This window comes from Pseudopipra pipra, chromosome 5, assembly GCF_036250125.1.
Source record: "Pseudopipra pipra isolate bDixPip1 chromosome 5, bDixPip1.hap1, whole genome shotgun sequence".
NCBI classification, from domain to species: domain Eukaryota; kingdom Metazoa; phylum Chordata; class Aves; order Passeriformes; family Pipridae; genus Pseudopipra; species Pseudopipra pipra.
In genome coordinates this window covers 74,289,604-74,304,398 of record NC_087553.1, presented here as the reverse complement: position 1 = coordinate 74,304,398, position 14,795 = coordinate 74,289,604, and the positions used below count along the sequence as shown (strand labels likewise).

The following is a 14,795-nucleotide window of genomic DNA, read 5'->3' as shown; positions in this document are numbered from 1 at the left end:
GTTTTGCCTCCCCACCATCTCTGGGCTGTGTCCTGGTTGTTGAGGCGGGGCTGGAGACTTGGGAGATGCTCCCAAAATGTTTCCTGGGGAGGTGGAAGGAGCCCAGGAGCTAAAATTCCAGGTGGTGACAGCGTGGACAGGCAGAAGTTGGACCCCAAGGAGGATCAATGTTCTCAAAAAGGGCCTGGAGAGTGTTTTAGGAGGGAAAATCAGCCCTCCCAAAAAGGATCTGGACATTAGTTTAGGAGGGAAAATCAACATCCTCAGAAAGGACCTGGACAATATTTTGGGAGGCAAAATTACCCCTCTCAGAAAGGACCTGGAGAGTGTTTCAGGAGGGAAAATCAATGTTCTCAAAAAGGACCTGGAGAGAATTTTAGGAGGGAAAACCAACCCTCACAAAAAGGATCTGGACATTAATTTAGGAGGGAAAAATCAACACCCTCAAAAAGGATCTGGGCAGTATTTTAGGAGGGAAAATCAACATCCTCAGAAAGGACCTGGACAATATTTTGGGAGGCAAAATTACCCCTCTCAGAAAGTTTATTTTCCCCTGGAATAGCAAAGTTTGTGCTTCATTTTTTGTGTCTATTTTCCCCTGGAATAGCCAAATTTTGGCTTCATTTTTTGTGCTTATTTTTCCCTGAAATAGCAAGGTTTGTGCTTCATTTTTTGTGTTTATTTTCCCCTGGAATAACCAAGTTTGTGCTTCACTTTTTGTGTTTATTTTTCCCTGGAATAGCAAAGTTTGTGCTTCATTTTTTGTGTTTATTTTCCCTGGAATAGCCAAGTTTGTGCTTCATTTTTTGTGTTTATTTTCCCCTGGAATAGCCAAGTTTGGGCTTTATTTTTTGTATTTATTTTTCCCTGGAATAGCAAAGTTTTTGCTTGATTTTTTTGTGTTTATTTTCCTTGGAATAACCAAGTTTGTGCTTCATTTTTTGTGTTTATTTTTCCCTGGAATAGCCAAATTTGGGCTTCATTTTTTGTGTTTATTTTCCTTGGAATAACCAAGTTTGGGCTTCATTTTTTGTGTTTATTTTCCTTTAGTCCATTAGACCCGTGGTTAAGCCGGGCCTAGGAGTGAGCTCCCGGTGTGCTGATGGTAAATTCTGTGGGATTTTGTTCAATGATCTAAATTAGGCTGTGGATTAAGTGTGGGTGAGTTTAAGTGCTGCTCAAACCTTTAGTCCATTAGACCCGTGGTTAAACCAGGCCTAGGAGTGAGTTCCTGTTGTGCTGATGGTAAATTCTGTGGGGTTTTGTTCAATGGTCTAAATTAGGCTGTGGATTAAGTGCTGATGAGTTTAAGTGCTGTAGTTAAGCCGGGCCTAGGAGTGAGTTCCTGTTGTGCTGATGGTAAATTTGATGGGATTTTGCTCAATGATCTAAATTAGGCTGTGGTTTAAATGTTGGTAAATTTAAGTGCTGCTCAAATCTTTAGTCCATTAGACCTGTGGTTAAGCCAGGCCTAGGAGTGAGCTCCCGGTGTGCTGATGGTAAATTCTGTGGGGTTTTGTTCAATGGTCTAAATTAGGCTGTGGATTAAGTGCTGGTAAATTTAAGTGCTGTTCAAACCTTTAGTCCATTAGACCCGTGGTTAAGCCAGGCCTAGGAGCGAGTTCCTGTTGTGCTGATGGTAAATTCTGTGGGATTTTCTGTTCAATGATCTAAATTAGGCTGTGGATTAAGTGCTGATGAGTTTAAGTGCTGTTCAAACCTTTAGTCCATTAGACCCGTGGTTAAGCCAGGCCTAGGAGTGAGTTCCTGGTGTGCTGATGGTAAATTCTTCAATGGTGATGATAAATTGTTCAATGGTCTAAATTAGGCTGTGGATTAAGTGCTGGTGAGTTTAAGTGCTGCTCAAACCTTTAGTCCTAAACTGGTGGTCGAGTCTAGGGCTCCGCTCTGACCCTTGGGAAATCCTCCCTTATTTTCTCCTCCCCCTTCCCTGCCCTCCCCCTTTTCCATCCCCAGCCCCCCCACGGCAAATTTGGGGCTGGTTTTAGTCTCAGATTAACTAAACTCAGCTTTTAATCTGCTTTTTCTCCGTGCTTTGACCTCCTGGTGAGTTTGAGCCTCCCCGGGGAGCTTCGTCACGCTTCGGCTTTTGGGCTAAATCCGGTTTTTCCGATGGTTTTCCGGTGATTCCTCGATCAGCAGGACACAGCCGGCCCTCCTGGCTGCCAGGGCTGGGCCTGCCTGGAAGTTTAACTGGAGCTGGGTTGGGAATTCACGGGCTTTGGCAGCCTCAGCCTCCCATAAAGCCGAGTCCAAGGTCAGGCTTAACTGATAAACCTCCCACAATTTTTGTGTAGAGGGATTTGTGGATTTGGGAGGGAGAAGGGTCTGGATGGTGTTGGGGATTTGTGGATTTGGAAGGGAGAAGGATCTGGACTGTGATGGGAACGAGGCCACGAGGCTTTGGAAACCCTCCAGGCCCTGGAGTGGATGCAAAACAACCTTAAATCACAGGGAATTCCCAGGAGGAGAAACTGGGAGTTCCCTCCTGAGGTTTCCTGACCTTCCTGCTTTTCACTTCCCAGGGAATTGTGTGCAGGGACAGCTCGTGTGTGGGGATTCGGGGATTTGAGAGGGAGAAGGGTCTGGATGGTGATGGGGATTTGTGGAATTAGAAGGGAGAAGGGTCTGGATGGTGGTGGGGATGAGACCATGAGGCTTTGGAAACCCTCCAGGCCCTGGAGTGGATGCAAAACAACCTTAAACCCCAGGGAATTCCCAGGAGGAGAAACTAGGAGTTCCCTCCTGAGGTTTCCTGACCTTCCTGCTTTTCCCTTCCAAGGAATTGTGTGTGTGGATTTGTGGAATTAGGAGGGAGAAGGGTCTGGATGGTGTTGGGGATTTGTGGAATTAGGAGGGAGAAGGGTCTGGACTGTGGTGGGGATTTGTGGATTTGGGAGGGAGAAGGATCTGGACTGTGGTGGGGACGAGACCACGAGGCTTTGGAAACCCTCCAGGCCCTGGAGTGGATGCAAAACAACCTTAAACCCCAGGGAATTCCCAGGAGGAGAAACTGGGAAATCCCTCCTGAGGTTTCCTGACCAGTCCTGCTTTTCCCTTTCCAGGGAATTGTGTGCAGGGACAGCTCGTGTGTGGGGATTTGGGGAATTAGGAGGGAGAAGGGTCTGGATGGTGTTGGGGATTTGAGGATTTGGAAGGGAGAAGGATCTGGACTGTGGTGGGGATGAGACCATGAGGCTTTGGAAACCCTCCAGGCCCTGGAGTGGATGCAAAACAACCTTAAATCACAGGGAATTCTCAGGAGGAGAAATCAGGAAATGTCTCTTTCCATTCCTGGGGAATTGTGTGCAGGGACACAATTTTTGTATATAGGGATTTGTGGAATTAGGAGGGAGAAGGGTCTGGATGTTGTTGGGGATTTGTGGAATTAGGAGGGAGAAGGGTCTGGGTGGTGTTGGGGGTGAGGCCACGAGGCTTTGGAAACCCTCCAGGCCCTGGAGGTGCTGGTGGGGGAAGGAGTGGATGCAAAACAACCTTAAACCCCAGGGAATTCCCAGGAGGAGAAACTGGGAAATCCCTCCTGAGGTTTCCTGACCTTCCTGCTTTTCCCTTCCCAAGGAATTGTGTGCAGGGACAGCTCGTGTGTGGGGATTTGTGGAATTAGGAGGGAGAATGGTCTGGACTGTGGTGGGGATTTGTGGAATTAGAAGGGAGAAGGATCTGGATGGTGTTGGGGATGAGACCATGAGGCTTTGGAAACCCTCCAGGCCCTGGAGTGGATGCAAAACAACCTTAAACCTCAGGGAATTCCCAGGAGGAGAAATCGGGAAATGTCTCTTTCCTTTCCTGGGGAATTGTGTGCAGGGACGCAATTTTTGGTTAAAGGGATTTGTGGATTTGGGAGGGAGAAGGGTCTGGACCGTGGTGGGGACAAGACCATGAGGCTTTGGAAACCCTCCAGGCCCTGGAGTGGATGCAAAACAACCTTAAACCCCAGGGAATCTCTGTGATGAAAAACTGGGAAATCCCTCCTGAGGTTTTCTGGCCAGTCCTGCTTTTCCTTTCCCAAGGAATTGTGTGCAGGGACAGCTCGTGTGTGGGGATTTGTGGAATTAGGAGGGAAAAGGATCTGGACTGTGGTGGGGATTTGTGGAATTAGGAGAAGCTTTGGAAACCCTACAGGCCCACACGGACCCGACGGAGCACCAGGAACAGGAGATGGGAGAACAAATCGATGGGAGAAAAAATCGATGGGAGAACAAACTGGTGGGAGAACAAACTGGTGGAAGAACAAACTGGTGGGAGAACAAACTGGTGGGAGAACAAACTGGTGGAAGAACAAACTGGTGGGAGAACAAATCGATGGGAGAACAAACTGGTGGGAGAACAAACTGGTGGGAGAACAAACTGGTGGGAGAACCCCCTGGAAAGCCAAGAGACCGCAGCTTTAATCAGGACCCTTCCCGGGGAGGGGGGGAGGTGACACGTCCCTCGTGGGCCGGAGCCTCTTCCCTGGAGCGCGTGGAAATGTCCGGGATCGACGGAGATCGGGGAGGGCGGGACGAGGAGGAGGAGGAGGAGGAGGAGGAGGAGATATGAAACCGGGGTGGTCAGAACCACCCCACCCGTGGCCCCCAGTCTCCTGTGGGGACCCCCCAGACCCCCCCTGAGCCCCTCGGGGTCACTTCCTGCGGCCGATCTGGGCCATCAGGTGGGCGTTGGCGGCCGCCTTGGCCCGCAAGTTCTTGGCCTTGGCGATGTCGAAGAGGATGTTCATGATGTTGGTGGGCACGTCCAGGGACAGCGTGACCTTGGCCCGGTTCTTGGGGGCCGCCTTGCCCTTGGCCGGCGCCCGGGACGCGGCTTTGGAGCGCCCTTCCCCCGGGAATGTCCTTTTCCCGAGCTCCTCCTCCGCTTCTCCGCCGCGTTCCCGCTCCCGTTCCCGCTCCCGCTCCTCCGACGCCTCCCGGGCCGGCGGGAGGAGGTCGAAGCCGCTGCCGCGCTTGTCCAGGACGGAGTTTTCCTGGGGGATGTTCTCCTGGATTTGGGCCAGGGCGGAGTGGAGGCAGCTGAGGAGGGAGGAGGCGGCGGCGGAGGGGCCGAGGGCGCGGCTGGGCTGGGCACAGAGCAGGGTCAGGAGCAGCAGCAGCCTGGGCTGGGACATCCTGGAGCGGGGGAGACACCCGGGAATGTGAGATTCCCATGGGATCCAGGGCAGAGAACCATCCCCCATTCCCTAAACTCCCATCCCAGGGTTCAGCTCCCAGGTCTCCACCCAGGGACAGGAGCTTCCCATGGGATTTGGGGCTGAGATCCACCCTCTGCTTGTCCTCCCTCATTCCCTAAACTCCCTTAAACTCCCAGGTCTCCACCCAGGGACGGGAGCTTCCCATGGGATCTGAGACAAGGATCCATCCTCTAGAGGCTCATCCTCTCCCATTCCCTAAACTCCCATCCCAGGATTCACCTCCCAGGTCTCCACCCAGGGACAGGAGCTTCCCACGGGATTTGGGGCAGGGATCCACCCTCTGCTCGTCCTCCCTCGTTCCCTGAGCTCCCATCCCAAGTTTCATCCCCCAGATCCCATCCCAAGGTTAGGAGAGGTGGGATTGAGCTGCCTTGGGGTCTCCTCCTCCTCCAAGGAGCTGCTTTGGGGTCTCGGTGTTGTAGGGCCTGAGGGCACGGCTGGGATTGGGATCAGGATCAGGATCGGGATCAGCATCGGGATCAGCATCAGGGTCAGGATCAGCCTGGGCTGGGACATCCTGGAGTGGAGGGGGACACCTGGGAATGTGAGATTCCTGTGGGATATGGGGCACAGAACCACCCCCCATTCCCTAAACTCCCATCCCAGGGTTCAGCTCCCAGGGACAGGAGCTTCCCATGGGATTTGGGGCTGAGATCCACCCTCTACTTGTCCTCCCTCATTCCCTAAACTCCCATCCCAGGGTTCAACTTCCAGGTCTCCACCCATGGACAGGAGCTTCCCATGGGATCTGAGACAAGGATCCACCCTCTAGAGGCTCGTCCTCCCCCCTTCCCTAAACTCCCTTAAACTCCCAGGTCTCCACCCAGGGACAGGAGCTTCCCACGGGATCTGGGGCAGGGATCCACCCTCTGCTCGTCCTCCCTCATTCCCTGAGCTCCCATCCCAAGTTTCATCTCCCAGATCCCATCCCAAGGTTAGGACAGTTGGGAATGAGCTGCCTTGGGGTCTCCTCCTCCTCCAAGGAGCTGCTCTGGGGTCTGAGCTGTCTGCTCTGAGGGGTGTCTGAGGCTCAGAAATCCCTGGAATCCCACGAGTCACCTCCTGCCGGGAGTCCAGGATGGGAAAACCGGCCCTGGAATTCCCAATCCTGGCTGCCGTTCCCGATCTTCGGGCCCCATCTTGCGGCAAAGACGCGGCGCGGCAATTCCCGGGATTTGGGGGGTCCCGGGGGGGGCTTCGCGGGGGGCTTTTGGGGGGTCCCGGGATGGGAGGGGGGACATTGGGGGGTCCCAGGGGGGTCCCGGGATGGGGGGAGGACATTGGGGGGTCCCGGGGGGGTCCCGGGATGGGGGGAGGACATTGGGGGGTCTCAGGGGGGTCCCGGGATGGGGGGGGGACATTGGGGGGTCTCAGGGGGGTCCCGGGATGGGGTGGGGACACCGGGGGGTTCCGGAGGGGTCCCGGGATGGAGCGGGGACATTGGGGGGTCCCGGGGAGGTCTCGGGATGGGGTGGGGACATTGGGGAGTCTCAGGAGGGTCCCGGGATGGGGTGGGGACATTGGGGAGTCCCGGGGGGGTCCCGGGATGGGGGGGAATACTGGGGGGGTCCCGGGGGGGGTCCCGGGATGGAGGGGGGGACATTGGGGGGTGGTCCCGGGGGGGTCCCGGGATGGGGAGGGGACATTGGAGGGTCCCGGGGGAGTCCCGGGATAGGGGGGGAATACTGGGGGGTCCCGGGGGGGGTCCCAGGAGAGTTTGGGGGGTTGAGGGTCCCGGGAGGGTCTCAGTGTGTGTGTGGGGGACACTGGGGGGTTTTGGGGGGTCCTGGGATGGAGGGGGAATACTGGGGGTCCCGGGGGGGTCCCGGGGGGTCCCAGGAGAGTTTGGGGGGTTGGAGGGTCCCGGGGGGGTCTCGGGATGGGAGGGGGACATTGGGGGGTCCCAGGGGGTCCTGGGGGGTCTTGGGCAGTCCTGGGGGTGTCCCGGGGGTCTTGGGGCGTCCCTTGGTGGGGGGGGGTTGGGAGTCCTAGAGGGGTTTTGGGGTTTATCCCCTTAATTCCACCCTGTGCCATGTCTTGGGGAGTAGGATCAGGGCAGGTTTATCCCCTTAAAACTCTGCCCTTTGCTGTCCCTCAGATTGGGAATTTTGGGCAGTTTAATCCCCTTAATTCCACCTTTTTCCATGTCTTGGGGGATGGAATCGGGACAGACTTATCACCTTAAAACTCTGCCCTCTGCTGTCCATGGAGGGGGGAATTTTGGGCAGTTTAATCCCCTTAATTCCACCCTTTGCCATGTCTTTGGCAGTAGGATCAGGGCAGGTTTATTCCCTGAATTCTGCCCTTTTTTGTCCCTCAGAGTGGGAATTTTGGGCAGGTTTATTCCCTGAATTCTGCCCTCTACTGTCCATGGAAAGGGGGAATTTTGGGCAGATTTATTCCCTGAATTCTGCCCCTTGCTGTCCCTCCGAGTGGGAATTTGGGGCAGGTTTATTCCCTGAATTCTGCCCTTTGCTGTCCCTCAGAGTGGGAATTTTGGGCAGGTTTATTCCCTGAATTCTGCCCTCTACTGTCCATGGAAAGGGGGAATTTTGGGCAGGTTCATTCCCTGAATTCTGCCCTTTTTTGTCCCTCCGAGTGGGAATTTTGGGCAGGTTCATTCCCTGAATTCTGCCCTTTTTTGTCCCTCTGAGTGGGAATTTTGGGCAGGTTTATTCCCTGAATTCTGCCCTCTGTTGTCCCTCAGAGTGGGAATTTTGGGCAGGTTTATTCCCTGAATTCTGCCCTCTACTGTCCATGGAAAGGGGGAATTTTGGGCAGGTTTATTCCCTGAATTCTGCCCTTTGTTGTCCCTCAGAGTGGGAATTTTGGGTAGGTTTATTCCCTGAATTCTGCCCTTTGCTGTCCCTCTGAGTGGGAATTTTGGGCAGGTTTATTCCCTGAATTCTGCCCTTTTTTGTCCCTCAGAGTGGGAATTTTGGGCAGGTTTATTCCCTGAATTCTGCCCTCTACTGTCCATGGAAAGGGGGAATTTTGGGCAGGTTTATTCCCTGAATTCTGCCCTTTGCTGTCCCTCAGATTGGGAATTTTGGGCAGGTTTATTCCCTTAATTCTCCCCTCTCCCCCCCCTCGAGGGCAGCGATTTGGGGCGGCTCAAACCGGCAGGATTTGAGGGATTTCCTCCATTCCCACTTCCCTTCCTCCCCAAAAAAAACCCCCCAGAGCTCCTCGGGCAACATCCAACCCCTCCACCCCTTCCCTGCATCCCGGAAAACCCGCCTGGATCCACCCGGGCAGCACCAACAGAGCTGGAAAATTCGGGATGGGGCAGGAAAACCCTTCCCAGGACGTCAAACCCTCCTCCCTTGAACCCCAAATCAGATTTGGGGATTTTAGGGACAATCGGGACATCCCGGGGGTTGGTTTTCCACGCAAAAATCCTTTTTCCCCACCCCAAAACCTGCCCCATTCCCGGCTGGTTTTTTTTCATTCCCAAGGGAAGCGTCTCCCTCCTCCTCCTCCTCCTCCTCCTCGAGCTCGGGATGGGATTTCCCGTCAGGAAAAAGAAAAATAAATCAGGAAAAAGAAAAATAAATCAGGAAAAAAAGTAAGTCTGGCGAATTCCTCGGGGCAGGGAATTTAGGGATTGCTCCTTTTTCCCAGGGGAAATTTAGGAATTGCCGATTTTTCCCACCCCCCGCAGCCCTGCTGTCCTGGGAATGCCGGGAATGGGAATGCCGGGAAGCTGGAAGAGCTTCTGGAAGAGCTTCTCCCCCCTCTCCTCTCCCCCGGCTGAAACCTGTGGCTCGTCCCTGCGCTTCCCGAGGCTTTTCCAATCGTTGGGAATCTCGGCTGAGCAGGGAAAAAAACCAACCAAACCCATCCACACCCAGCTCCCACTTTCCCGGAAATCCCGGCACAAAAAAAAGGGGGAAAAAAACAAAAAAAAAAATCGAGGAAAAGCAGCGTTTGGCCGCCGATATTTTGGATTTCGGGGGGTTATTTTTGCCCCCTCCAAGTTTTTATGGAGCGGGGGAAAAAGCTGGAGTCGGGATTTCCTCCCTGCTCAAAAAAAAAAAAAAAAAAGCAGGGAAAGAAGAAAATTAAGAAAATTAAGAAAATTCCTCCCCCCCCGGGGTGGATTTTAATCCCGCCGCGACCCGGGGGGAGCTTTTCCCGCTCCAGCCGGTGGGAATTTGCTGGGATAGCGCCGGGAATTTTACGGGAATGGCATCTGGGCTCGAAAGGAGAGAAATCCAACCTGTTCCCGGCGAAGCGGGAGGGATTTACCGGTTGGAGCCGCTGGATGGAGCTGGTTTTTTTTTTTTCCCTGGGAAAAAGTAAGTCTGGAATAAAAAAATCATTCCTGCGGACTTCTGAAAGTCTCTCTTCCCTAACGAGTCTCTCCCGGCGGCGCCGATTCCCTAAAAATTCCGGCTGGAATCTCTCCTTCCCCACCCCCTTTAGCGACAACAAGGATTTGTCTTCTCCCTGTTTTCCCCCCTCGAGGCTTTTCCAAACCCTTCCCACGTTTCTCGGGCCTCCGAAAAAATTCCTGTAATCATTTAAAAATAAAAATTCCCTGATGCCAGGAAATATCCAAGGGGAAATCTTTTAATAAATCTTTTTATCGTCCTGAACTTCCCTTCCCTTTTCCCTTCCCTTTTCCCTTCCCTTTTCCCTTCCCTTTTCCCTTCCCTTTTCCCTTCCCTTTTCCCTTCCCTTTTCCCTTCCCTTCCCAAACCTTCCCAAACCTTCCCTTCCTTCTTCTTTATTTTCCCTCTTCCCTTCCCTGCTGCTTTTTTTTTCCCCAGGGAAACCTGGAAGCTTCTCTCCCAAAGGGAAGCCCCAAAACATTCCCAATAAATCCGGAGCAGGTTAAGGAATGAAATCCCAGGGATGGGAAGGACTTGAGGGGAATATTTTAATATCATTTTAACGTCCTGAACTTCCCTTCCCTGCTTTTTTCCCCCAGGGAAACCTGGAAGCTTCTCTCCCAAAGGGAAGCCCCAAAACATTCCCATAAATCCGGAGCAGTTTAAGGAATGAAATCCCAGGAATTCACCTGTTTGTGCCCAGGATGGGAAGGACTTGAGGGGAATATTTTAATATCCTTTTAACATCCCAAACTTCCCTTCCCTGCTTCCTTATTTTTCCCCTTCCCTTCCCTGCTGCTTTTCTTTTTCCCAGGGAAACCTGGAAGCTTCTCTCCCACAGGGAAGCCCTGAAACATTCCCAATAAATCCGGAGCAGGTTAAGGAATGAAATCCCAGGGATAGGAAGGACTTGAGGGGAATATTTTAATGTCATTTTAACATCCTGCCTTTCCCTTCCCTGCTTTTTTTCCCAGGGAAACCTGGAAGCTTCTCTTCCAGAGGGAAGCACCAAAACATTCCCAATCAATCCGGAGCAGGTTCAGGAATGAAATCCCAGGGATGGGAAGGACTTGAGGGGAATATTTTAATGTCATTTTAACATCCTGCCTTTCCCTTCCCTACTTTTTTTTCCCAGGGAAACCTGGAAGCTTCTCTCCCAGAGGGAAGCACTGAAACATTCCCAATAAATCCGGAGCAGTTTAAGGAATGAAATCCCGGGAACTCACCTGCTTTTCCTGTCGGGATGGGAAGGACTTGCCGCCGTCTCACTCCCGGGAAAGAGGCATCAGGTGCTTTTTCCCCCCCCCTTTTTTTCTCCCCTCGACTCCTGTTCCCTGGGATTCGGGTTTTATGATCCCTTCCGAGGGCTGGGATAGTTTTCCCTCTCCTTGGAAACGCTTTTCCCCCCTTTCCCCGTGTACATATATATATAAATAAACATGAAAAAAACCCGGGATCACGGGGTTGGGAGTCGTAATTCCCGAGTTTTTTCGTCGGGGTGACATCACGGGGGAGCGGGAGGGACGTCACGGAGCCTCTCCCGCATCCAGAGGGGGGAAAAAATAGGGAAAAACAGGGAAAAGGGAGGGGGGGAAAAGACGTCTGAGCCCCCCAAATTGGGGGGTTGTCGTCAGCAGGATCACGCACGGCCGCGCTCGGGGCGGGGAGGGGTTGGTTTTAAAAGCTCGAAATGGGTTTAAATTGAATTATTAAATCGAATTATGGTGCCGAGGGAAGGGGGGAGGGGGCTCGGCCTGCGTTTGTGGTGTTATTCCCGCTTTTCCTGGGGTTTGTTCCAAGGGTTTTGGCACCAGGTGGTGGCTCAAACCCCACAGAGGGGCCCTGCTCTGACCCGTCTGTCTGCTCCCAGAAACCTCCCAGTTTGGGGTCCCAGTAGAACTTTGGTCCCAGAAACCTCCCAGTTTGGGGTCCCAGTAACACTCTGGGGTCCCAGTTTGGGATCCCAGTTTGGGATCCCAGTAGAACTCTGGTCCCAGAAACTTCCCAGTTTGGCTTCCCAGTACCACTTTGGGGTCCCAGTTTGGGATCCCAGTAGAACTCTGGTCCCAGAATCCTCCCAGTTTGGGGGCCCAGTAACACTCTGGGGTCCCAGTTTGGTGGCCCAGTTTGGGATCCCAGTTTGGGATCCCAGTAGAACTCTGGAGTCCCAGAATCCTCCCAGTTTGGAGTCCCAGTTTGGGGTCCCAGTAACACTCTGGGGTCCCAGAATCCTCCCAGTTTGGGGTCCCAGTACCAGTTTGATCCCAAAACCTCCCAGTTTGGGGTCCCAGTAACACTCTGGGGTCCCAGTTTGGTGTCCCAGTTTGGTGTCCCAGTTTGGGGTCCCAGTAGAACTCTGGTCCCAGAAACCTCCCAGTTTGGGGTCCCAGAAACCTCCCAGTTTGGCGTCCCAGTACCACTTTGGGGTCCCAGTGTGGAATCCCAGTAGAACTCTGGTCCCAGAAACCTCCCAGTTTGGGGTCCCAGTAACACTCTGGGGTCCCAGTTTGGTGGCCCAGTTTGGGGTCCCAGTTCCACTTTGGGGTCCCAAAAGCCTCCCAGTTTGGGGTCCCAGAAACCGCCCAGTTTGGGTTCCCAGTACCAGTTTGCTGTCCCAGTTTGGGATCCCAGTAGAACTCTGGTCCCAGAAACCTCCCAGTTCGGGCTCCCAGTACCACTTTGGGGTCCAAGAATCCTCCCAGTTTGGGGGCCCAGTACCAGTTTGGGGGTCCCAGTTTGGGGTCCCAGAAACCTCCCACTTTGGGGTCCCAGTTTGGGGTCCCAGTAGAACTCTGGTCCCAGAAACCTCCCAGTCTGGGGTCCCAGAAACCTCCCAGTTTGGGTTCCCAGTACCAGTTTGGTGTCCCAGTTTGGTGTCCCAGTTTGGTGTCCCAGTTTGGGATCCCAGTAGAACTCTGGTCCCAGAAACCTCCCAGTTCGGGCTCCCAGTACCACTTTGGGGTCCAAGAATCCTCCCAGTTTGGGGTCCCAGTAACACTCTGGGGTCCCAGTTTGGGATCCCAGTTTGGTGTCCCAGTTTGGGATCCCAGTAGAACTCTGGTCCCAGAATCCTCCCAGTTTGGGGTCCCAGAAACCTCCCAGTTTGGCGTCCCAGTACCACTTTGGGGTCCCAATATGGGATCCCAGTAGAACTCTGGTCCCAGAATCCTCCCAGTTTGGGGTCCCAGTAACACTTTGGGGTCCCAGTTTGGGGTTCCAGTTTGGGGTTCCAGTAGAACTCTGGTTCCAGAAACCTCCCAGTTTGGGGTCCAAGAAACCTCCCAGTTTGGGGTCCCAGTAGAACTCTGGTCCCAGAAACCTCCCAGTTTGGGTCCCAGTACCAGTTTGGGGTCCCAGTTTGGGGTCCCAGTACCAGTCTGATCCCAGAAACCTCCCAGTATGGAGTCCTAGAAACCTCCCAGTTTGGGGTCCCAGTAGAACTCTGGTCCCAGGAACCTCCCAGTTTGGTGTCCCAGTTTGGGATCCCAGTTTGGGGTCCCAGTAACACTCTGGGGTCCCAGAAGCCTCCCAGTTTGGGGTCCCAGTACCACTTTGGGCTCCCAGTTTGGGATTCCAGTTTGGGGTCCGAGAAACCTCCCAGTTTGGGATCCCAGTACCACTGTGATCCCAGGAACCTCCCAGTTCGGGGTCCCAGTACCAGTTTGGGGTTCCAGAAACCTCCCAGTTTGGGGTCCCAGTACCAGTTTGGGGTTCCAGAAACCTCCCAGTTCAGGGTCCCAGTACCAGTTTGGGGTCCCAGTTTGGGATTCCAGTTTGGGATCCCAGAAGCCTCCCAGTTTGGGATTCCAGTAATACCACTGTGATCTCAGGAACCTCCCAGTTTGGGGTCCAAGCACCAATTTGGAGGCCCGGTTTGGGGTCTCAGTTTGGGGTCTGAGAAACCGCCCAGTTTGGGGTCCCAGAAACACTTTGGGGTTCCAGTTTGGGGTCCCAGTTTGGGGTCCCAGTTTGGGATCCCAGTAGAACTCTGATCCCAGAAACCTCCCAGTTTGGGGTCCCAGAAACCTCCCAGTTTGGGGTCCCAGTACCACTTTGGGGTCCCAGTTTGGGATCCCAGTAGAACTCTGGTCCCAGAAACCTCCCAGTTCGGGCTCCCAGTACCACTTTGGGGTCCAAGAATCCTCCCAGTTTGGGGTCCCAGGAACCTCCCAGTTTGGAGTCCCAAATTTTCACAGATAAACCCCCAATTTTCACAGATAAACCCCCAATTTTTCACAGATAAACCCCAATTTTCATATTTAAAACCCCAATTTTCACAAACAAACCCACAATTTTCCCACATAAAACCCCAATTTTTTCAAATAAACCCCAAATTTCACAAATAAACCCCTAATTTTCACATAAACCCCCCAAATTTTCACAGATAAAACTCCAATTTTCACAAATAAACTCCAATTTTCACAAATAAACCTACAATTTTCACACCTAACCCCACAATTTTCACAAATAAATCCCAATTTTCACAAATAAACTCCAGTTTTCTCCAATAACCCCCAGTTTTCCCACATAAACCCCCAAATTTTCACAGATAAACCCCAAATTTTCACAGAAAACCCCCCAATTTTCATATTTTAAACCCCCAATTTTCACAAATAAACCCCAATTTTCACAGAAAAACCCCCAATTTTCACAAATAACCCCCAAATTTTCCCAGGTAAAACCCCAATTTTAACAAATAAACCCCAATTTTCATATTTTAAATCCCAAATTTTCACAAATAAACCCCAATTTTCACAAATAAACCCCAATTTTCATATTTTAAACTCCCAATTTTCACACATAAACCCCCAATTTTCTCAAATAAACCCCAATTTTTACAAATAAACCCCAATTTTCACCAATAAACCCCTAATTTTCACCAATAACCCCAAATTTTCACAAATAAACCCCAAGTTGCACAGATAAAACCCCAATTTTCACGTTTAAACCCCCAGTTTTCTGAAATAAACCCCAATTTTCACAGAAAAAACCCAATTTTCACACATAAACCCCCAATTTTCACTAGTACAACCCAAATTTTCATATTTAAAACCCCAATTTTCACACCTAAACCCCAAATTTTCACAGATAAAACCCCAATTTTCACAAATAACCCCCAGTTTTCGTATTTAAAACCCCAAATTTTCACATTCAAACCCCCAATTTTCACAGATAAACCCCCAATTTTTCATATTTAAACCCCCAATTTTCACAGATAACCCCCCAAT

At 52.2% G+C, this 14,795-nt stretch overlaps 1 protein-coding gene across 1 annotated transcript; it reads right to left on the bottom strand.

The window, feature by feature from the left end:
- Positions 1–4,406: 4,406 nt before the first annotated feature.
- UCN3 (urocortin 3) lies at positions 4,407–10,983 on the bottom strand. The gene is made up of 2 exons (XM_064656606.1): positions 10,794–10,983; positions 4,407–5,147 (listed from the first exon to the last, which is right to left on the bottom strand). The coding sequence occupies exon 2, from the start codon at positions 5,144–5,146 to the stop codon at positions 4,664–4,666; it is 483 nt and encodes a 160-aa protein (XP_064512676.1). The 5' UTR covers position 5,147; positions 10,794–10,983; the 3' UTR covers positions 4,407–4,663.
- Positions 10,984–14,795: the final 3,812 nt, after the last annotated feature.

Coding starts and splice junctions, on each gene's coding strand:
- UCN3 (XM_064656606.1), bottom strand. CDS start 5,146: ATGTCCCAGCCCAGGCTGCTGCTGCTCCTGACCCTGCTCTGTGCCCAG.